The 25195-nt window shown below is 38.6% G+C and overlaps 1 protein-coding gene across 6 annotated transcripts; it reads right to left on the bottom strand.

The window, feature by feature from the left end:
- Positions 1-232: 232 nt before the first annotated feature.
- Positions 233-25195, bottom strand: LOC102688889 (monocarboxylate transporter 12-B). Of its 6 annotated transcripts, none has more exons than XM_015339494.2 (9): positions 24592-25195; positions 20662-20713; positions 20486-20573; positions 17825-18082; positions 10127-10230; positions 6909-7052; positions 5093-5681; positions 3699-3958; positions 233-2664 (listed from the first exon to the last, which is right to left on the bottom strand). In XM_015339494.2, exons 4-9 carry the CDS (start codon positions 17932-17934, stop codon positions 2441-2443), a joined length of 1431 nt encoding a protein of 476 aa, XP_015194980.2. In that variant the 5' UTR covers positions 17935-18082; positions 20486-20573; positions 20662-20713; positions 24592-25195; the 3' UTR covers positions 233-2440. The 6 variants fall into 6 exon arrangements, with proteins under 6 accessions (XP_015194980.2, XP_015194981.2, XP_015194977.2 ...); XM_015339495.2 differs by having other exon boundaries at positions 20486-20570; XM_015339491.2 differs by having other exon boundaries at positions 24602-25195.

Here is a 25195-nt window from a genome sequence, read left to right as displayed (position 1 = left end):
TCATTACACGATACAGCCGGAAAACTGGTCCAGGCGAGGATAATTTGTTGTTTTTATATCAATGTGTATATCTTCAAAATTTATTTCATTAGGAAATTTGAATCGAGAGTCTAATCAATATATACAGTACCATGATTTGCCATGATAAACATTACAAATAACATCAAACAAATCTTATTTCCTCCACAGACAAAATACCTACAGTGAATGAACAGATATCTGAATACAGCAATTGCATATTAAAAAATTTCAGTTCTTTTATTTTTAAAAGTCAGTATCAACAAAAAATGTGCCTTCATAATTGACTGAGATCCCAGTGACAGAAAACCCAAAATACTTTGAATAATACTAAGTTAAATGGAAAAAAATACAATAAAATGGTACTGAAAATGAAAATATAAAGACGTGCCAAAAATCTAAGAATTTAAAAATATCAGTTTAATCAAGAAATACCCGTTCCCTTTTGAACAAAAATGTTTGTATGTATTGTTCAAATTATTCCACAAGATGGAGCCAGATGATGACAAAAGATTTTAACTTAAACTTTGACAGCCACATACAGTATATTTTAATATACAATATATTGTACCAAGACACTTCAGCACCATCTCACTTTATGGATTTCAGTTTTGTATTATTTTCTAGAGGCAAACATTTGCATATTTCTAAATCAAACAAGCATTAGATACAAAATAAGGAAAATGACACAAGACATGCAAACAGACAAGGAAAACGGATAAGAAGAGGTTTTTTTAGGTAACTGTCACCTCAAAGGTCAATCCTATAGCAGACTTCATGGAGCTTTCAGTAACACTGTTATAAAGCTGGAAAACAAACATTTTCTGACTAGTCATGAACTCCAAAGAAATGTAACTTCGACACCATGAATAGAAATTGATTTGTAAATTTACCAAACTCTGATAGAAGGTTCTGAAGTTGCAGACATTAAAAATCTAACCAACTATCAGCATGCTTTGGTCATCTTTATATAAATAATAAGCCACTCAATTTTTTTTCCAGTTTTGACATAAGGCACTTTACTATATTAAGTAATATCTTTAGTATATTAAGTTTTATTCTTTTGAAATTTTAAAACAACTAGAATTGCTGTGCTGTACAACCTCTATTCAGTTCTTCAAAATATTATTTTTATAACATTATAAATGCCAAAAAAGGGAAGCACGTGTTATAAAATGGCAATACACCCAAATGATTTATAATCATACTGAAAGACATGGTTCGGATACTGGATTGAGAAAACAAAGCACTACAATTACAGAACCTGGTGACATTATATTTGTGTAAAAACAAATACAACTGCAAATTCAAACTGGACAAGAAAAGAGAACTGCAGTTGGTCTGGAAATAAATTTACAGAAAACTAAAGCAAACCTGAATATATTTTTCTCACAAGACAAATGGAATACATGGTGTGATCACAGAAGAAGCCAACAATTACATATACTGTTTTTGACACAATACTATCAGCTGGAAATTAGATGTCTGAAGTAAAGAGTCAATGGGCTGAAGTGCGTCTGTGGTATCAGGCACATTCTGAAGGAGCAACTGCCTCTGTGCCTGAAAAGAAATGTGTTTGACCCACCTGTGTTGGCAGTACTAACACACAGATGCACAAGGACACTGAATGCATCAATGGTCTAAGACTGCTTAACATCTCAAGTAAGTACAGCCTGATGTGTGCCCAGAATAATGACAGGATAAGGCAAGAGAAACAAGCAAATTCAAGCCTAAACAAAACCATGTGGCACCATTGTGGCATCAAAAGCGAGCAGGCTTGGCAACAGTCTGGAGACTGCCAGACCACGGAAATACTGAAGTGGATCCAGAGAGCCAGAGACGAAGATGGCACAATACAATCCACAAAATCATCAGGGGTAATTGTACAAGGGTAGCTGAATAAAGGGGCTTGAGGTGATGGCAATACATATATATAAATCATCATCGTAGTCATCACCCTTTTTCATTTCTACTACAAGAAGAAAGACATATACAATATATGCACACACATGCACTTCATATTTATATTCATATTCCTATCTTACCACACCAGTCCCTTCTAGGCAAAGTTTCAGCATGAAATTATTTATTTTACTGCCATGCTATGAGGGCTTTTAAGAATCTACACCCAACATTTTTATTGGTATTAACAATCTGCACACACAAAAATCAATAACTAACTTACAAAAACGTGTTTTGGGAAAGTAACAAATTATTCATATACAAATACAAAACCCCCCACATAACTAAAGTATACAAAAAGTAAAATTCCATAATAAGTAATACAATTTTGTTTTTTTGTCATATACTTTAACAATATTGTACTTTGGTTTGGCAAAAACAGGCAATAATAATATTTATTGAGTGAAAAATAATCAGAATTCTTCATTCCTATCAAGGTAGCCTGCCAAATGTCTCTCATTCACAGAAGTTTTGGTTCCTGATCTGAAGCACTATAGTAGTTGGTCTGCTTGTTCTTCCAGTCTTGCAGTTTGGGCTCAGCGGAAGTGGTGTAAGTGCCTGACTGTCTTCTTCTGCACCTCTTGATCCCAGCTACGGCACTCAGCAACAGTGAACTGGAGATGAGGGAGAGCCCACTGAGGAGGAAAGCTGCAGTGTAGGTGCCAGTTCTGTCTACCAGCCAGCCTGCAGAAGGAAAGCACAGGTTCATGAAAGAAAGCACTGCTGGCACAGCAGCCAGGGGCTTTAGACTTGTAACTGGAAGGTTGTGGGTTCAAATCCCAGGTGAAACTCTGCTGTTCTAATCTTGAACAAACTACTTTACCCAAATTGTTCCAGCAAATCACCAAGCTATGTACAGTAAATAATTGCAAAAGCAAAAAAGGAGTAAAAGTGTCCCACAAATAAATATATACAAATGTACATTCATCTTCACTGAGAGAACCAGGCTTACCTAATATTCTCCTGCTTCTGAAATATGAATACTTAACTCTCAAAACATATAATAAATTACTTTCAGTACCCTCTGTTCTCTAGCCACATACAGAACACAAGCAAAAATATACTTTTTGTAGTTCCTTTTATCTATGGATTGGGATCATGTAACGTATTGCTTCTGTGTTTTTTTTTAAACCCAAACATCCTGAAAAGGGCTTTTCAGAGCTGGAATATAGCACGTGTGTGCCTTTTGAGAGGCCTCCATTTCATTCATCATTCAAATCATAAAAGGCTCTCGAGCATGTTAAAATGATTTCAAGGCCTTTGTCTACCTGAAGGACGCCATGCTTTCAGCTGACATACTCAAGAATGCATACACACTATCTAAGAAACAGAAAACCTATAAGCTCTTCTATACAGAAAAGTACTGTGCAGCTATGGAACAAGCTAGTTAAGCCATGTTGTTGAAGCTGATACTCTGCTTCTTTCAAGAAACGTGTGGATAAGATCCTCAAATACATTAGCTGCTATCTACCAAACAGCCTAGATGGGGCTAATGGCCCCCTCTTGTTTGTTACCCTTTTTATGTACACTAAATGCATTCTTAGGAACAAAATGAGTTACACATTAGGCAGGAACCAGCTGAAACTGATTAAACATCATGAATCAGCAAAAATGTGTTAATAGATTTCTGTAACTGCAATACATTAGAAATCTGTCTTGTCAGCCACATACTGTCTGTTAAACATTCTGCCAAGGGCCTAATAATTGGCAGCACTGACCTGCAATAGGTGGGCTCACAAGGTAAGGAATTGCATGAAGAAAATACACAACTCCCAGAGCTGAAGAGAGGTATGTTGTTCCAACGACGTCTGATGTTACAACAGGTATTAAGGCCACATAAGCGCCGTCAAAATACCCATAGAGCACAGCAAATGGAACAAGCAGTGGGAAGCTTTTCAGAATAGGGATGAAGAGACAGCACAGGCCCTCCAGACCCACTGCTAACAGGTAACAAATGTTGCGATACTTTTTTAAACACCTGTGAGACAAACAAACAAAAAAAACATTAATTAAACTGAAGTCCAATTTTTATTATTTTTCCACAGCATTTGCTGGTCACAAGTAAGCAACGATAAACAGTGGATAGAAAATCAGATCAATCAGTGTGGAAAGCAAAACTAACTATATATGTGAATAATCTTTTCCCATCTGTAATTTCTTCAGATGTGTTTAGCAAAAAATAGTGCTTTGTCACTGTATAAACAGACCTGTACAAATGGCACAAACACTGTGAAATATATTACGTTTCATGGATATGCCTACTGTAGGTACTGAAATAAATAGCTAGATGGATTTTCTCAAAAGTGTGCTGCATTAGGAAAACGTCTAACTCAGTCAGAAACAGGGTTTGTAATGTATTGATTTTCACTCAAATATTTTCTTCATACACACACCTACAGTGTATTTACTCAAAACCAGTTTCCTATTGTTACACCCACAGGAGAGCATTTTGAAACACCAGTAAATCTCACGGCAAAATATCAAAATTCCTAGTTATGAGACACATCAACCAGATAATTAATACCAAGAGAAATCAGATGCAAAACAAAAATGAAACAAACTACACCAAACTAAAGGTCAGAGCTTATGCTGTTATATTGTTTGTTGTATTTATACACTTCAAAAGATCTCTCTATTGCCACAGTTCCATTCTCAAAAATCAGTCCACTCAGAGCAACCACATGAATCAAAAAAGTGCCTTCCTCTAGTACATGAAGAAAAGGCAATTGTACTAACGCGCTCCGAGATCATTCTCACTGCCACACCTGTGGACACACTAACACATCTAAAAAGACATGCTAGCATTGGGCTGGAAACAACACAGGGCAAAAGTAGGCTCATATACCAAGAGGTACAATATTCTGCTTTAACTCTCCAGTCCCTACATCCTTGATATTACATGCTCTATCACTACACTTACTAATACTACCTGCTAAAACTAATAAAACTAATGTTGCTAACATGCAGAATAAGTACTGGAACAACAGAGACCTGACATGGTTCTGTTCACCCTGTTTCTTGACGTAAATGAAATGAGGTTGTGATTTCTTAACAATCTGAGCTGCAGCTTGACTAAAAAAAACTGTTTGGTCTTTCCCTTTCCAGCACCTACCTTCTGTCTGTGAGCCAGCCGAATGTGATGTTCCCCACAATGTCAATCACCCCCAGGATGGACATGAGGAAGGCCGCCTGCTGGTGGCTCACCCCCACGTTCAGAGCATAAGGCACGAGATAAACAAAGGGCACACTGCAGCCATATGCCAGGAAGAGGAAGGACACCGCCAGGACCATGAAGTCAGGCATCAGGAGGAAGTGGTACTCCTGCACTGACTGGAAGCAGAAGCACCTGTGCCCATGGTCCTTGCTCAGGAACTGTGCCGGGGTCGAGCTCAAGTCCTTTTGCTTCGTTTTGTAAGCATGCTCGGCGTCGACGGACAAGGCGCTGCTCAGCTGCTCTTCCTTCAGAGTGATGGGCCTCATCAGGGCTCCGCAGACGCACAGGTTCGACACAAACCCCCCCAGGATGAGGAGCGCCCCACGCCAGGAGTAATGCTCGATCAGGAGCTGGACCGCCGGCGCTAGAACGAAAGTGCCGATCCCGCTGCCGGACATAGCAATCCCATAAGCCAGCGCCTTCCTTTCACAGAAGTACTTGCCTACCATGGCAATGGCTGGGGTGTAGCAGAGCGCAAACCCGATACCTGGAGAAGAGAAAGACAGACCAAGTGCTTATCTAGACTGCAAATACACACAGACGTCACTACTTGTACAGCTGTAAAGAGACAGTTAAATAAGAAGACTTATGTGATTCTATGGTTTTACAACCATATATACTTAGTATAAAAAGGTATAAGAAGTATACTCACACTTACTTTTTATTATAATACTATGTAAGAGAAGATAGTGGCAACTGACAAAATACTGCAAAACTGGATATGTTATTTTTGTTTTCACAATGTGGTACAGCGTATAACAACAAGAATAACACTTTAACCCACAAAACTGATATGATTATCTTTAGAAAGTGCTGTAAGAGTCATTCATTCTCTCCAAGCTGTGAAATGTTTAACATTTGTCTGTTTACATGGCCTGTTCATCCTTTTCATATAAGTGCTCCAAAATCGTTGATATTTCTTCCCTCTCAATCTGAACAGGGCCCCCAGGTACACTAGTGAGAGGCAGGCACAAATGTACAATATTTACCTTCATTTTCAATTATGGCTTTATTACTCTGTGAAGTTGAGAACAATAGAACAAATCTAACACAGTTAAAAGAATGCTATACATTTTTTTCACTGATTTGTAAATGGGGTTTTAATCTTATTATTGTGAATGATGAATAAATCAAAGCATAAGCACTCCCAAACCAAGCTTGTGGTCAGTTCTCAGCCATGGATTATTTAGTCAAGTTCTAAAAAAGAGCTCTGAAAGACACTGACAGGCCTTCCTTATGATAAAGTCGTTCCAAAACTCACCACAACATAAATTCCATAACAGAATCCGAAGGAAGTTTGTTTCAGAGCTTTAACAGTAGTCTCTAGAAAAGCCTCCTATTCTACTACAAAAACCACTAGCTATTTTTTACCCCAAACACCATATGTTCCATTAAAATTTGTTATGCATTAACACATGACTAATTATTTACATGTAAAAATGTGCATTCTAACCACTTAACAAATAATTCAATAATTTACAGTATATATAGTATACTGTATTGCTTTGGTGCCCTCTAGAGGCAGATTTTCAGTCATTACAATCTCTCTGGATACCACAAGATCAAGGTCTTTTTTATTGTATGGTTTTGGCTTTACATACCGACTATATTTTATTCCAGGTCTAAAGCCAGTTGGAGGAACAACGTCCTAAGCCTGAGTAATGACCTCTAAGAGCTTGATCTTGGGAGATCAGGTCACACATATCCCCCCCACCTGTGAGGACTCCCAGTGTCAGATACAGGTATTCCAGACTTGTGGCGAAAGAGCTCAGGACAAGGCCCGTCGAAGCCAGAAACCCTCCCAGAATAATAGCAATGCGGCAGGATAGGCGATTCCCAATTAAGCTGCCAAGAGGTGCTGTAGAGAAACGAGAAGATAAAGAATGTTGGGTTGCAAATGCATTAGGGGATATTTCTGCAAATAAACTATGGGTTACTCTCACAGCTGTAGATGTGTGGAACTTAAAGCACCATGTTTCTCAACTGCTGGCGCCAGTCCCTGGAGTAGTGTTGACCAGTACCTGATGTGAACTCGCAGGCAGAGCCAGAGAGGCAGACACAGTGGAAGAATCTTTCATCGTTCAATTTCGATTGAGCTCTCGAAGAACAAGGATCTTAGGGAGCTGGTCCGTGGTACAGAACAGGTTGAGAGACACTGCTACAGTACTGTTAACTTTGACAGACACAAAACCCATACTTAAATCACTTTGTTTGCAAAAGTTGTCAATAAGGACTCAACACAATAAACTCTAAAGAAATACTTCTAGAATGTATCAGCACTTCCTGAGGAAGGCAATCGCTTCTGTTCTTTTCAAAAATGTTCTTTTTAGAAACCTGATCTACTATGGCGATGATTTCTACAAATTGTCAGTATCTTTGCAGTATTGGACACACAGAAATGATAAAAATATCAACACTGTAATTCCTAGCTCATTTTACATGTTTTCCAAGCACTGCAAATAATTTTGCATAATCTATACAATCAAAAAATGTTTTTCCCAAGAATTGTTTTTGAATTACGTAATGGATCAGTCCTGTTTTTTGCATTGTTTAAGATAACAAATTTCCTTGAACTTCTGCAGTTGGATGGCACAGCAGAACAGTCTTGTAACACAGAACTGACTGTAACAACTGAAGTACAACATCTTGAATCAGAACATTGAGAACTTGCAAAAATACACTGAGCTGTTGTAGCTTTATGAATGATTAATTGTGAATATTGTCCTCCTTTAAATAGCAATGCCTTCATATTACAGTAAACCCTCAGTTTAACGTACTTCGCTTTAACGGACTTCGGACTTAAAATCTGCTAAAGGGGAATTTTGTCTGTAAAATGAGAAATAGGGGAAATAGTATAGGTGTAGGCAAATTGTTTACAATGGATGTTGTTTGTGATTTGTTTGCTTTAGAACATTTTAGACAATAATTTAATGCTCTGTACAAATGTACAAATAATAAAACAAGGTGAAAATTAATACTGTAACACAATGGGGGGCTCAGGCAGGCACCCTTGCCGCATTAGGTCGGCCCCCCACCGTCGGGGGCTCAAACCCGGGACTCCCGCATCACTCAAGAGGGACCCAGCCCAGTGAGCCAAAGAGAGATCTCTCTACAGCCCAGTAGCTGTAGTCCTGCTATCACAGGGAAGGGCGGCGACGTCACCGCTCTGGTAAGCCGGCTCTTACACAGTGCCTGTCGGCCGTAAGCGTAACAATACTATATAGAATTCAGGAATATGAATGTACTGTACAGTATAGGGATAGAATATGACGTTGCACATAACTGGAAATTTTACCAAGGGGTTACTGTACCAATCGCACATACAGATGCAGCCATTCAAAGTTCGCGGTACAAACAAGGACCGCACACAACTACACACGAGCCACCGCGCCCTACCACGGTACGTGATTGGCTGGCCAAAATGACTGACAGGGGCACTCGTGGTGCATTGGTCAGTAGTGAAAAGATTTAATCATTTAATCTCTTTACTTTTTAATCCGCTCAGTATTGAATATTTATATGGAATTTTACAACTAAAGGGAAATTTTAGTAGCATAAAAAGAATAGGAGCATAACGCATCTGAAGGTCATAAACGATATTAATTTAGGAACATAAACATATTATGTAAACTGTATATTGCTGGTATTGGTAGTTTAAAGAAAAAATACACACCAGCATTCCATTTCTTCCTTAACATTTTAAGCATCAAAGTCTTACATGTGGTTATTTCGGAAACGTTTTTGCGTGCTCCTTCTGACCATATTACTGTACTATATACTTTGTGAAAATTGATCGTTTTAACCTTTTCTGTGAATACGCTTGTTATTGGAGTAAACAAAAGCATACTTTCAGAATTGGATTAACAGGGATTATAATATGGAATCGCGTATCTAAATAAATTAATAACGATATAATTATATTAATGTACTGTTGCACAAGCAGTAGTATAAGACTTTCCATTGATATGTGAATTGCTGGCTATGCCGAATTTCACTCCACAAAGCGGTATGACGCGAAATGATGCGTTTTGACAAGTTTTGTTGCGACACACCCACCGCGTTGTATCGCAGAGTACCCCACTTGTTTTGAATGGCTGTATCTGTACAACATTTTATATATCAATGTTTTTTTCTGAATTCATACTCTCTAGAATCTATTTTGAATGTATAAAAAACTGTTTCAACACATTTTCTTTGGGTTCAAAACTTGATCTCTGCTCTAATCTTTATGAGTAAAAAAGACAATTGTACTGTCATAAAATAAAACACTACATATATTAAGTGCTTTATTTCTGGGCCAGGATTGTACTATTTGCTAAGTAATGGTAACTGGGCATACACTATTATTAGTGCTATACAGTAGGTCGAAGAAAAACTGCCTTCTGAATTTCTGAAATGGGTCAACACCATTCCTCCCCTGAGAGAGCCTTTCAACCTCATGGTAACCTTGGCTGCCAGCTCAATGGTACCACATGCCATTCTGTCAGCTGGTTGCATCATACATGATGTGCATCATCTGAGTTCAGCTGGCACTGCTCTGGTTCCAGCATGAAGCTGCAAAGTCTCTGGAAGGATCTGCCCCAAAACAATATTACTGAATTTGTCTGCAGGTTTATAACTTGTAACTGAGCCCCACAACAGGGAAGAGCATTCACTCAGTTTGTCATTTCAGCTGAGGTCACCTGAGTTAATATGTAATCCAGAGTTGCAAAGGGACCTCAGATGCAGGGATTGAAGTAAAGTTCACTGTGTTCACTTGGCCGACCTAAATTTCTGAATGAATTAACAACTAAGAGCAAGCACAGCAAAAACCAGCTGGGCTGGTTTGCTGAAAGTGCTGCTTACTTTTAGCAGAGGTTTGAAACAAGGTAACCAAATTCAGTCTGAATACCAGTCCTATATTTTACACATTTTAAAAAACATTTTCCTTACCACACAGCATTGTGGTACAGTCCACTAAAGAGTGGATCCACGCTGTTCCTGAGTAATCCCGTGCAAAGTGCAATTGAAATTCCACAAAAAATATGGAGATACATCTGAAAGACAAAAGGAATAAGGTAGGAGTTTGAAATGCATTTTTTGAAACATGACTGTCTGTCAGCACAATATACATGTGATCTTTAAAAACTAGCAAACAAAGTACAGAAACCTGAAAAGGAACCAAAATACCATCATCGTCTGTATATCAAGCAGAACATGAGCATTTTTATCATTTTAAAAAGCTTCTTTATTACATTTCCATTAGTGGCACATTGTGTAAATCCTTAACACCCTCAAGTAAGTAATAATAAAAAAGTACTATGAGGTAAAATAATTTTCAAACCACTATTGGTAAAGTAAGGTGACAGAAGGAAGTTTAACCGAATTTACTGAACTATTTAAGTGTGTTCTGTTGCATTAAGACAGACATTCAATCCAAATACTGATACAGTGTCATCATCTCAAAATGATATTATAGACCACGCTGGAAGCACTCTACCACTCATACTACACGAACGCCATTAGTAAACAGCTGTTAGTTTCCAGATCATATGTCTTTTCTGAGTAGAGTGTAATCAGAGCCTTTGTCAAACAAGTAGTCCTGTTTTTCAGCTCTTAAACTATAACTAGTTGTGCCTGAATAACAGGTACATATACTAACAAAAACAGGAAGGGAAGTGTATAAAAATAAAGTTTTAAGAAAATATTTTTTGTAAAAATTAGACTGTTTTGCTTTGCTGTGTGTTTCATTGCAATAAAAACACGAGTGACCTTCCTTGTAACCTTTGAACTCTCAGGGCTGGCACTGCATTGTTGCCTGGGGTCACCTAACAAATTCACAACACAAAACAAACTTTCCCCTACAATGTTTTTCCTCCCCTGTGTGGTTGGAGATCTCCAGAGGGAGATCTGGATAAATCAAGCTTCATAAATTAAAAAGTCTTTATTCTTTTTTGAGTGGTACTGTCACACTCGTAAACCCCTCCTCATAAGGACGCTCCAGCCCTTCCTTGTTTTGTACTCATCTCCGGCATCTTCCTCCGGTTCCAGCCCCCCGTGCTATAAATGATGTTCCTGCCAATCTGGGCTCAGCTTTGGAAGATGGATGCCTGGATGCCCGCCTATCCACGAGTCCAGGAGCGACTTGACAGCACAGGCTTCATCACGGCGTCCTGACTTTCTGAGTCCGGGATTAGGGAGTGCCTGGTCCTGTTAATCCCCTTTTATTCCCCTTACCCTCCGCCGGATCCCGCTCCGGCTTTTAACTCTGTTTGTCTGTCAGGAAGGATTACCCGGTCTTGGACTTTTGCTACACTCATGGATTTGCCTCGGACTCCCTTGGACTGTTTCCCTCGGCCACACCTCCCCCGAACACCAGCGCACCCTGGACACGCCCCCTGTTTTCCTTCCAGCCCCTTGCATGCCTTTTACCCCGTGTTTCCCTCACTCCTCCCCTGACTGTGCTGTCTGCGTAGGGTCCTGAAAGAACGCTTCATTACAGGTACCTTCCCTGTGTCCAACAAGTGGAATAGAACTACTGAAGTCAAGCATATCGTTATATCTGCTGTTGCACATACTGTGATAGCTTTGTAACATGTTGTGTAAAACTGCCAATAATTTGTGTATTTCAAAATGTTTACATGCAACTGAAACAAAAACTAAATAAAACTAAAAAATAAAAAATAATAAAACTAAACCAGGGGACACAAGTGGAAACTATGAGTATATGTATGTAAGAATAATTATTAAGAATAGTAATTATCTAAGAGGCACTTATTTACAAAAAAAACTACAGTTAATGAAACTTCTTTCTTCTTCTTCTTCTTTCAAAAGCAGATACAGTAGATGAAATTCTAGTGTTAATTAGCAACTGAAAAATTAATTATTTTGTTTGTAAACATTCCTGTGTACCCATATTTCGATGTCTATGGGAATTCAAGAGTGTCCACTTTCATATCTGTTGTTTGCCATATTTTGGAAACATCCAATTCAGGCTCATCAATCTAGCCCTTCTAACCTACACCTTTACACTACCTTTATAATCCAACCTCTTCTACCCCTATGCCCTACCCCTTCAACCCCATACCTCTGCCCCTTTTACCCCAGTATCTGTTAATACTAATGAAAATGGACAGTATATTGTATGGACATGATATATTGTAAACACAACAATGTCTTAAATGCCCCCTGTCCCGATACTTGTTTTTGAGGAGTGCAGTGCTCTATTAGGACTTTAGAATAATTGGTCCAAGTCTATGACTCTGGGGTGGAGGACATAATGTTGCCTTTTACTTTAATTCTGATTGTATCTGAGAAGTTAAAATTAATAAAATCTTGGTCACAAAAATAAATAATTGAATGAACTTTTTGATTCACTGCAAAACAACCTACAGTTAATGGCCAAACAAGCAAAACTGCCTGAAAAGCCCCCCTCAAGTCCTTTTGTTTGCAACCTTCCCTTGAAATGTAAAATTAAAAAAAAGAAAGCAGCCAAAATGACAACGCTGGCATGTCTCATTTTAAATCAATCATCTTGCTTTTAGCATTTCTATTCCCATAACTTGGTTTCCCTCCTTTTCAGGCTACAGCGGAGAATATGTTTCTGGTCTATGGGAGGGCTGAGGGCTGAAGGGAGGTTCGTCAAAGGAAGACTGAGAATGGACTTGCCAGTAAGAAGAGGAAGCAGTTAATGTGGTCAGTATGTTGGCTGCTCAGAGCAGTGAAAACAAGCCCAGAGAGAGACAAACCGGCAGCTGCACAAACAGTGTGCTGCACACAGCAGATAACTGCTGCAGTTCTCTCAGCGCGAAGAGGACTGCGCAGTGATGACCCTTCTGCTTCTCCTGGCACAGCAACAAACAGAGGAGTTCACTCCCACCAGATCAAATGGCTTAAATCACTGTCGCGCTCACTTTGAAGAGAGCTCAGACCACCAAAACATACAAATAAATCTGTGCAGACTTCCAGTGAGGCTGACACAAATTACACACTTCTTCCCCAAAGTATTTACCTCCTTCCAATGAAGTTCCATTTTGCTGAATTACCACTGATGCATACACATTATTTTAATCAAAACTTCAGTACTCAAACTGAACATTTCGAAGGGTGATAGAAGTTAAGTGTCATCAGAAACTGCCAAGAAACTAAAAGACGTTGATTGCAAGCAATTGCATTGCAATGACTCACTTTCCTTAGTTAACACTTGGTGGATTCAGATTTAGCCACAATTACAGCTGCGAGTCAAATGTTTCTGAACAGACACAAGTAGAAAATCAAGTCAAGGTGCTCCATCGAGATTAGATTTGGGTTAAAAGAATCCAGTTGACATGCCTTCCATTTATACGGTATTTGAAATTCAACACATGGCAAAATGTACTGGTCTTTTTGCGTTGAACTGCTAAAAGTTGGGGAAAGCAATTTTTGACGTGTTGGAAAATTATATTTGATAAATCAACTGAGCAGAACAAGAGAAAATACAACTAAAAATAAAATGTGATTAACAAAGCCAATTTTCCTTTATTGTTCACTAAGCAAGGGGGAAGGGATGTTTGGAGTAGCCAATTCCAAAAGCTGGAGCCAGGACGAGGTCTGGCAAAGAAGGTGATTGTCAAGAAACTCCCTGGTATACTAAACTGAAGGAAAGTGTAGGCCAAAGCTGCTTAATCGCTCTGACCCAGATTGGTGTGGAAGCTCTCCAACAACAGAGCTCGGATCAGCAGATCTTCACGTGCTGCTCAGACAGAAAACCTGATCCCTTTCCAGCTGCAATTAGCTGCTATGGTTTATTTTGACATGCTGTGTTAGTAGCTAACTTTAATTACATCAGCCTGCTGATACTTCCTTCTTAAATATAGACGACATTCATGATCTACACCTTTTAAATCAAACAGCTTAGGAATTCAAATCAATCTTATAGAGCAGCTAAATGAAGATTCTGGGACTTTTTTATCATCTGCTAACCTTAAGATTTAAATAAAATAAATTCAGTATAGGTGTTGAAAACATACGTTATAAAATATTGCAAAAGAAAAGGTAAATGTTTATTGCAATCAGCTCCACAGCCAAAACATTGTGTTTCCTTTCTTCTCTTTTCAGCATGGAATTAACCTTTGACTTGTTCCTTTGCAGCCTACACAGGCTGATGCAGCTACCTACTTGAAAGTTTATTTATTCCATGGTGAAATGAGAAGAGAAGAGGCATAAGGTTTCAGCTATGAAGCCTACTTCATGGAATAAACCTTTACCTGTTCCTTTGTAGCCTATACATGCTGACACAGCTTCCTACTCAAACTTTTTTATAGAGTATTGGTCACACTTATTCAACTGGATACCACCCTATAATTAACAACGAGCTCTCTGCTACTTCAGTTTCACGACTTCCATTGAGCAGATGGACACAAATAATTATCTGGTGACTTTCAAGAACACAGGTAATTGCTTGTAAGAACCCTTTCTTCCAGCTATTCATGTTTTGACTTGTTAAGAAAGCATGATTGTGCAAAAGCAGCCCTAATTTGGAGAAGTAAAAAAGAGGGTTAAGAGACCCAAGACCACCCCATCTATAGAGATTTTGCTGTTATTGAGCTTTATTCCACAGCTGTTTCATGTAATCTGGAAGAAGAAAAGACCATTGTTGTACAGAGAACAGACATCTAGTTGTGTGAATACTGCAGTGAGGAAGAGCATCACATGAAACCCCTCCGACTTTCTTCAAGCTTTAATGCCTTCAGTGCAGAAGACAACGTGACACCAATTCTACTGTACATGGAATTGAAATATTTATGGCAGAGTGATATCACGCACTACAGATCACTTAATATGAACAGTCCTAGCCCTAAACACTGCAAACAAAAATCACGTCACACCAGATCTTGCTCCTTAGTGTGATTTATTTATACTGTGTATGTGTGTCTATACTTAAATATATCTATTTTTATTTCAGCTAGGTTTATTTCACTGATTTTACACAGCCAGTCATATATATATAAGGTATTGATTTTAGGCATCCAAGAATGTCTTCCAACAACAAATAATGGTTGCAGACTGCTTTTTATAATGGAAAGGGCAAAACTGCGTACCATCTCCAGAGGGGTTACAATTGTAATGCTGAAATCATTTAAGATTGTTTCACAAAAATGAAAAGAGATCCTTCAGTCAATTAGCTACCACCAACAGGGCTAAAAGAGCTGAATTGCCACCTTGACTGTAAACATTCTTATGTGCCTAATATTTACCAAAATAAATTGCTTCTAATCCTTTAAAACTGTAAATTCACTCCATTTCCAAATATGGTCAACAAATATGTTTATGTCTGCATTTAGCCAAATTCCAAACGTGAAGAAATTCTGCACTACAACCTGTACCATGTCAGGTGACATTTTATAAACTTTATAAGCTACCTTCAAGTCATTATTGGAAAGCATGGCAGCCCAGAGTTTTCAACAGTGAGATGTAGCCCCACAGGTAATAATAACATGGACTGAGATGGACAACAGAAGTGTCTGCAGCAGGGACTAACCAGATAGTCAGTCACCACACTACACTGCACCTTATACCTTACTTACTATGTAAAAAACTTAAATCAGTAAAAATTACTATTAATATGGACATATATAATATGCTGAGAAATCCATGATCATGACATCATGATTGGAGTTGAGAAGCTAAAGTAAAAGCTACTGTATGTGAAAGTGTTTCTCATGTGTGGGTGTGCTTTAATTCACTGCCTGCTCTCTTAAAAACCAACAACGTTGAGTGACTTAAGCTTATTGTGCTTCCAGACTTCTTTTATTGACCAATAAGGAACATAAAATAACTCTACCGCAAGATAAATATTTAATGCTAAAAGGATATGAAAATATAACACTATTAACATCTGAAATGTTGAATGTCAGCTTAGATCCAAAACTAATTAAATGTATTGATTTTGACTCAGTTCCTTGAAAAACTTTGTTTATGTATCTTGGAGGTACTGACATTGTTGTAACTCCCCTTCTTCAAAGTTTACACAACACAGTTTGTATATTCACACTGATCGAACAAGTAATATATATATAGGTACAGTATATCTATCACACATAGCTAGGCAGGCAGAGCTGTGTAAAGAGGAAGCCTAATGTCTTCCAGTTTACAACAAGTCTACTTTGAATATGCCTGTATTAAACTGGAAATTGGAAAAAAACTTTTTATTCCTTTCCTACCCTAGCAGGAATTTATAACTTGTAAAATACCACTTGAAAAAAAATGTTTATTTTCATGCATCCTAAAGAATGAAAAAAATAATGCATGCACTTGCATTTACGTGGATATTAAACCTATGAGAGACATGAAAAATGATTAATCTTCATCCATTTTACAGTAGTTTAGCATGAGCATTTAATTAAATAGATTATTTTGTACTTCTTAAAGAATAAGGGAGCAACAAAATGTTTTATTTGAGAGAAAGAAAGATTTCTAACAACACAATTGGGCAAAAATGCCATGTAAATTAAATCTTGTGTGATGGTCTTTCAACATTTCTCTTAATTTGTGAGTGCAGTTAAAATTACCCTTCATATTTTCACAGACATGAAGGCCTGACATTTGTCATGCTCTGAAAGATCATGGCACGTGACCAAAGAACTTGTGGACCGAGAAATGTTAACTCTTCTCAAGCAACCCAAGAAAACACATTCAGGAACAAATCAATTTCTGTACCTTAATATGATTTCAACAGGAAAATGCTAATGGCCCATGCGCAATATTAATGGTACTATCTAGTAGTTCTGCAGAAGGAATCAATGACAGATTTATTCTGACAAACATAAAGCAGCCAGACTGTACACTGATGTACAAAATGCAGCACCTTCCGAACATTGTATATCTAAAAATCCCTTTGCTCTCTGCAAACGGCAAAACCTGATGCTTCAGAGCCCAAAGAGACCGACACTCAATCCATACTCATTACATGTTCACACGAAGCTCCATGTTTACAAGACATCCCAGTGTAACACGAACTGGAACAGAATCTGAGGGAAACACAAGCTACCTCCTGCAAATTCAGTGAAGGGGAGCCTTGTTCCCACTAGAAAATGGGTCAGTGGTAAAACAAATATAGAATCTGCTCATCGCAGCTTTCAGTGCTGTCTTTCCCTGAACACACTGTATTCGATTTTTTTTATAAATAGTGAACACCCATTTAAGGAGAGGGAAATTACCTAGAGATCTCTAACAGCGTTACAGGTTTTGCACAGACAACACATTAATAATAAGCACAATCAGCAATCGTCATGCCCCCAAGTGAAACAGCAAATCCTTTACAAACAAACTATTCACAAAACAAGTCAAAGTAGCCCTCCACAGTTTGCAGGAAAAAATACACTGCAGGTCACAGTATAAAAGCTCAGCAACTTAATTTGTAGCTGTAAAGCAAAAATTAGCCAGAAATATGTCTCTTATTACTTATTTAGACATGGCACATGGAACCCTGTTACATATAGAACAGTATTATTTGGGTCACAGATTTTTATAGCACTCCTTGAAGTAAACTAAAAGGCTACAGCATTACACACTTGACGTAGTTTTACAAGAAATGCAGTCTTTCGCTCTTACTGTTCTAGTACGAGACAAGCCTGTGCTGTAGCGTGCCTCAGCATGCGCTTCCCAGCTCACCTGGTGACCGCGCGGGTGCAAACAGTGACAAGGAAGCAGCCGGCGACAATCATCCATCCCCAGCCTCCATCAGGAGGGGCGACTCCCAGCTCCTTTTTACTTTGGGCCATGGCTGAAACGCAGCTTGCACTCCTAATCCCTTTTTTCCAGCTCGAGTTCCCAGCGCTGAGCCCCAGCTCGCGGTTCGCTCAGTGCCACAGCGCTCAGTGTTGCACAGAATGTATGGAATGTTATCCGAAGAGGGATTTGTCAGTTCCTCTAGAAAACAACACAAACATTAAAAAAATGCATGAAACATAGAGGTAGGAAAAGTGACTAAAAGGCATAATTTGCTTTTTTTTTAAGTAGCTTTCCTCTGATGTATAGCTCACCTTTTGCTTTTCTTCAACGGTACAGAATTTGATACTTACAGAAGTAAACTCATATGCTTCTCAGTCCTGGTCTGCACTGTTTTCCCTTTGTCTTGACAGAATACCTTCAAGGTTACTGTCCTGGCTGTTATGTTTTAACTTTACAAGTTACAGTTCTGACATCTCATGCTTTCTCAGAAAGCAGTGAGGCTTGTGTGAGATTGTCTGTGAACACTTTTAATGGACAACTATCTGATTGCTGCAATTTTGTAAACCTAATGTTTCAAATTTCCCTTTTGTAGGTGCTCTTCCAGAATATCTATTGGCTTTGATTTCAAAATATGGTTCTCTTTTATGCCCATTAAAAAGGAAAATTAAACAGAAATTTAAAAATTCAGAATATTATTGCTTACGTGTTAAAAATAGTCCAGATCAATATGTGTGTAGTGTATTTCTGCTTATTCTGCACTTTTTAATTTACTGATTTGAAAAGTTAGTTTATGCTAAATCAGGTGAAGTAAAAAGAAAATGATTTTGCATTTTCAAATGGAAAACCAGAAAAGATACCAAACTATGTAGTGCGATTTGTGTCTTTTAAAACTGACATCTCAACTACTCTGTGTCAGTGGATCATTTTGGAGGGTGCTGAGTGAATTTTCTGCTTCTGATTGATGTCTGAGATTGTATCTCCTAACCTAAGGGATAGTGCTTTTATCAGATGTTTCCCAGGGACCCGGGGAAGCAGTGTGTGTTGCTAGGGCACAGCCACCATCCTGAAGGGAATCCAAGCTTGATTTCATTTGTTTCAATCCAGTCAGGAAAGACTCCTCCCTTACAGTTTTCTGCTGAGTCACCCAACAGACTGAAAGACCTCATGCGGTGAACAAACACCCCACTGCATCCAAACCCAACAGCTATCTCCTGCAACATCATAGTATAGCTTTGGACTATTAGAACATCATCCATTTGCATGGGCCTTTTCTGTGCTGCTCCATGCTGAATTCTGATTGAACAACACTGACTTATTTACCAGGAGGGGCTTGCTGCCTTGTGAAAGGCTTTAATGTAAAATTAGAAAAACAACAGCATGCTTAACATGTTACACTGTAAACATCCCTGATCCCTGAGGGGTTAGTCATGAATACAGTACTCTGGCTTCAAACATGAAGGTTTAAATGGAAGAACAATGTATTTTTCAGAGGAGTCACTACATATTTCAAACCTTCCACCTCTTTCTGATGTGATGCCAAAGAATTTCCTCTAGTTTAATTTGCACAGGAAATACAAGAGAAAACAATTACAACAAAAAGTCACGCCATGCCAACAGCACCCCTAGCAACAGGATTCACACTGCAGGTGTGCTACAGATTCACATTTTTTTTCCTGAGAGGTTTTATAAAGCAGGACTGCAGGTCAAAGCAAAAACACACTTCCTGAATATGGTGTGCTCCATTTACATAAACTGTGCCCAGTGCTTATTTGAATTTAAAGAAATAGCTGTATCTGTTAACTAAAAATTATTACATTTATTTATCCATTTCCTTTGGATGTATGCATTTGGTTTTCTGTGCTTTATAAAATGAAAATATACAAAATGCAAAAACATTATTCAGTGCACTACACCACTAACATGAGTTTATGTGAGTTCCTCACAGCACTTATTAAATACAAAAATAGATATTTTAAGTATAACAAGTGAGACCTTCTTACGCCATGTAGTGTTGTAAACAAAGCACCACGTTTTGAAAATAACTTCACCCACAACTTTATTTCTGATATAACAAACATTAATGGATGGAGAAAGAAGACATGACTCACTGAACAATTAGAGATTTAAGTTTGGAGAAGAAAAGACTCGTTGTTAAACCAGAAGCTTGTACACACTCACAATGAGTAGCTGAACAAAGGCTGGGATTCACGTGACATCTGAGTTCTGGTGTGGGTCAAAACAGACCTCTCACGAATCATACTAAATACTTTGCAATTTATAGAAGATTCCACCTTGCTTAAAAATTATCCAGCAATTTAACAGTAAAATGAAAGATTAAACATGCGCAGGCGATTACTTTGTCACGTATACAGCATAATAAGTAATCTACAACTTATACAGTAAAGCATTTTATTGTCACTTCTAAAAATCCAAATATGTATGCATAACTTAGGCTTCTATTTTAGGCAAGACATTTAATATAATCCTTATAGTTCACTGTAAATTTCCAGAAACACAGTATGAGTGTTTCATGTTATTCCGAACACTTTCTATCCTTTACACTGGCAGAAGGGATAACGTTTTTAAAAAAAAAAGACTCACCTGGAAACAGACAATGACCAACATGGCAGTTGATATTGGCTTCATACTAGCCAGAGCTTTCATAGTTCTGCTCAATGGAAACCTACTACTAAACACAAGAAAGTTTGATTTAGTTAAGTGATGCGACTGTCTGTATACTGCAAACCAATGGATCACCTCAGTGAAATACTACATACCTAGCCATGCTGAGTGCTAATTCGTTCCACATTCTATGAAGCACTCATTAGTCTGTGAAAACAAAAACCAAGAGAACAGTTGTGTAACTTTTAAATCATGCTCTAGGAGGGATGCATTAGGTGGGAGGAGAATTCAACTTCAAAAAAGTTTTTGTTTTTTTTACAGAAACCACAAATGTTCTTTATCAACTTCCCATAGAGATTATCTTGTCTGGCCTGCGAATAAATATTATGGTTGTGGGAGTATGTAACAGGCTACCCAGCTACGCTATTGAAGTTAACACCTTGGTTTCTTTCAAGACATGGCTGGCTGAGAACCTCAGACCAATTAGCTACCAACTACCAAATGAGCTAAATGGGCCAAATGGTCTTGTTTTGTAAGCTTTTCTTGTGTTCTTATCACAGTGCTCAATTATAGACTGTTTAAGGTCTCAGAATTTGTTTAATAGCATTTTATCTTGACCTCAATCGACATCAAACAAATGTATTGGTCAATCATTTGCCTTGGTTTTTGTCCTGGCACACTGCTCACACAGATGAGCGGAATATTTAAGGGTTACCCATCAACCGAAATGGGTTACCCATCAACTCAAATTAATAGATTTCAAGAGGCATTTTTCATCTAAAAGTGCTTTGCATAAAGACAGATAAGACCTTATTGATGAGGTAAAAAGAAGACCCACTTCATGGAATGCTGCATCCACCCGGGTAACATGTGGACACATTTCTGCACCAGCAGCCCCACAGCAGATTAGGTGGAAAAGTGAGAAACTGCTTCACCAACTGTAAGGGGTGACTTTATATAGGCTATTGGTCAAGACCATAGTGGAAATTATCCAGCACACCAGGGTTATTGACCTTGCTCTCATGAACAATACTACTGGATTTTTACAGACCAGGTGTTACCTTGCAGCTCTTGGTCTCCATGTCAACAGGCTACATTAGTACGTGGAGTCAAACACCTCCCAGTGCCATGAGGACATGATCAGGTGGGCTATCTATACCACATTCCATCACTTAAAGGATATTTACCTCATCCGTGCCGGTCACTTAAGCCCTGCCCTGTCCTTAGTGAGACGCCCTGTCATTCAGCTTCCTAACAGTGTATGGAATTGCTCCTCGCACAGTTATAAGTTCTGTATTCCACCTCAATCTGTGTGGTTCCTTGATCCTGATTCTGAGACTTTCTGAGATTCTGGCAGCCAGCTGTCTCTCTGTCTGCCTCCTTGCTGCTACGCATCCTTAGCAACAAACCTGACCTGCTTGGCTGCGCATCTCCCTTGTTCTCTCTGCCTCCTGTCTGCCTGCCCAGTTCTTCCCCTGTTCTGCCAGTCAGCCCAGCGCATCCCCAGCTCTCGCCTGTCAGCCTGCCTTCACCGGGACCTAGCGAGTATTTTCCTCCGCCCTGTTATACAGACAGACACTCTCCAGGTCTGCACTGCGTCGTAATACCATGTACTCAGGACCATGGATTAACGTCTCATGTAAAGGAATCACTCCTCTGACAGCACTATGTCCCTGGTTAACATAGTAGGGCACTGGTTTGGAAATTCTGGTCCAGGAAGAGTACCACCTACTCTTCCATCTACAGTTGCAACCTGGTTTCCCATCTGTTCCATCTCAATACTCGCCTCACGTCTAGCCTTTCTTAGCTTTCAAACTGACCAAGAGTGCTGAGTGAGGTACAGAAGTGACGTCACGCCCCTGTGAAATCTAGACAGTGGAGAACTCAGCTGTGGCAGAGGGCCAGGTCTTTGGGCATGGCAGAGGTCTCACTACACGCTGCCAGCAGGGGCAGGAAGAGCTGTTCTCATCACACTCACACTTGAAGATGGGGCCTCAGTTGTGTCAGTCATTTCAATATAATGACATCTGTGAAACAGTAAACCTCCACCACTGCTTGACTGTGCTAAAAGACATGCAACTGCTATAAACTGTGACTTTTAATAAGCATTTCCATCAGTACCCTTTATTATGTGTGTCCTGTGTTTGCAGAGTAAGGATTAAACCAAGGGGTGACAGCAAAGGTGGAGATGCAAGGTGGAGTGGTACGTCATACAAAATGAAAAAGAAAATAGATTTGCATATTAACTGTTTAGTTCGCAAAAAAAAAGAGAAAATTGTCATGTTGTGGAAGTTTGTGTGTTTTCTTTTATTTGTATGAGAGAGAGGTTAAAGAGAAAAAAGTTTTGGTTTACCAAAACAGCATCAGGAATTACTGCGATTTAAAACAGCTAAGGCAAAAGATGTGGTTGGCATTGTGTCTCCTGAACTTCAGTTAAAAACTTCTGTTTCCTATTCAAAACATGACAACTACATCAAATGGATAGCCTTACCATTAATTTCCTAAAGTTTTGCCTAGAAAAATTAACACATTTTCATAGAAAGGCTCAATAAGTGTCAAGCCAACACCTGTGGGGCCTCCTGCACAGGACTGCAGTATTTCTACAGTATACAAGGCACTTTGTAGGCTCCTGAAAAATGTAATGATTTTCAGCACAATCAAAATTATTTAAAACTGCATTCACTTGCACCTTCAGTATTTACAAAAATATTTTAAAACCCTTGTCCATACAGTAGAGGTTACAAGATATTCGATAAGATGTTATATAACGAATTGACTTACATTTAAACAGGGTCACGCTGTCAGATAAATTATTTCCAGTGTTCATACTGGTCTCCGTCTGCTATATCGCAGTTCACCCACTCTTTCAGCACATTTCTCAATACCATTGATTTCAATGTTTCAATTGTCAATGTTTCTGCACAAAGCTCCTGCTGTACATATGCAATTTACTAAATACATCATTAACAATAGAGATCCATTTTTACATACAGAATAAATCATTTAAAAAAACTAAAAACAGCATTAAAACCTGTAAGGAACAAAAATGAAAACATGTTGCACCATGCTGCAGCTACTTCATTCATTTCTGCTGCTGCAGAGCTCCATATTTTGAGAGCAAAACAGGCAAACTAGTATTAGAAATAACCTTTCTATGCAAATAATCAGACTCTTCAGAAAAGTCTGAGGCACTGTGGACCTACACACCATAAACAATCCTTAAACAGCCTTGAAAAACAAGTGTTTATTTTTCTTTCTACAGGTAAATAGTATTAATCACAGCCCAGATACCTGTCTAAACATATGTAACACTTAAGGTCAGGGTCTCTAACTCTGCTTCCAGACAGCATTAGTCCAATTTGTCTTATAGGTCATCCCAAATCAATACTTTGTTAATTAAGAACATTTATAAGTTGATCAACTAAACAAGTAATGTGTTTAGTTGAGGGAACTTAGGTCCTTGAGGGTTTAAGAGCTTTCTGGTATTTGTTACCCGGTGATCACTAAATAACGTGTATAATATTTTAGAATAAGAAAATATTGTTCCAGTCCTTTAGAATCTGATTATTTAATCGTTACATCAAGAATATGTTCTCTTAGTCCTGAGCTGGAGATCTTTAAAGATTTTAGAATCTGCGCTTTCTTAGCATTTTTTGAATACCAAGAAATCTTTGAAATCGATTAGCAAATTGATCGGTCTAGCTCAATTGAAGATTGATGTGAAGTACAGCAGCTTTATTTTATTTTTATTTTTTTGGGTGGGGGGGTATTGTGTTAGTCTTAATTCCATTAATATTATTTATTGTGCATCTTTACTTTTTTATTTATTTCATTTGTGGCTTCTTTAAAATACATCATCAAACTTATTTTCTTGAAATCCTTCCTCACGTGAGCTGGGTAGCTCGAGTTACTGCAGACGGTGTTCTTAATTTACCACGCTTAAAAAAAACAGAAGCAGGTCACGTACGACCTGTTTGATGTTTTTTAAAGTATATTGCATATTTAAGTACTTCACGTAATACGATATTTATATACTTATGCTATTTACACAAGACATGTTGTATTTACAATTTTCAAAAACCTACCAAAACTTACCCCTTTCTGAGCAACTTCGACATCCAATTATCCGTTTGTATCTGGAGTTAGCATGCCTTAAGACATGAAACTTTTCTTCTAAAAATGAGAAAAAACGATACAATGAAAAACAAAACGCCCCCAAAAACTTTTACCAGGTTTATGGTAAATAAAAAAAAATGCCTTATCCTGCTCGGACTACCCCTTCTCTTTCTGTGTCCTCTCGCATTGCTCCAAATTAAATGTAAAAATCCTTGCTTAGAAGTGCTTACTCGCCTAGCTTAAGAAGTAGCTTTTCCAGTTCTCTTCTGCGGCTGCGGTGATGTAATTGCTCATCTTCTCTATAGCGCCCAGGGCGAGGGCAGGAGAACCGCAGGCGTGCACGTGCCGACCACGCAGCGGACTAGCACCAGGGCAGCGCTCCCAGGCGTCAGACTGAAAACCGACTCATGCGAGTTCGCGTGTAAATCGCTTTGCCTTGGCGATAACGATCTTATTATTAATCTCTGCTGATGAGGAAGCTGAAGTCGCAAGAAAAACAAATTATTTCGGTGAAATATGTCATATAAACTCCGATCCCTTCTCCTCAACTGAGGACGAAATGCATCGCTTCAT

Source organism: Lepisosteus oculatus, chromosome 4 (genome assembly GCF_040954835.1).
Source record: "Lepisosteus oculatus isolate fLepOcu1 chromosome 4, fLepOcu1.hap2, whole genome shotgun sequence".
Taxonomy (NCBI): domain Eukaryota; kingdom Metazoa; phylum Chordata; class Actinopteri; order Semionotiformes; family Lepisosteidae; genus Lepisosteus; species Lepisosteus oculatus.
Note: the sequence above shows the minus strand (reverse complement) of the source record. Positions and strands in the feature narration are given on the sequence as shown.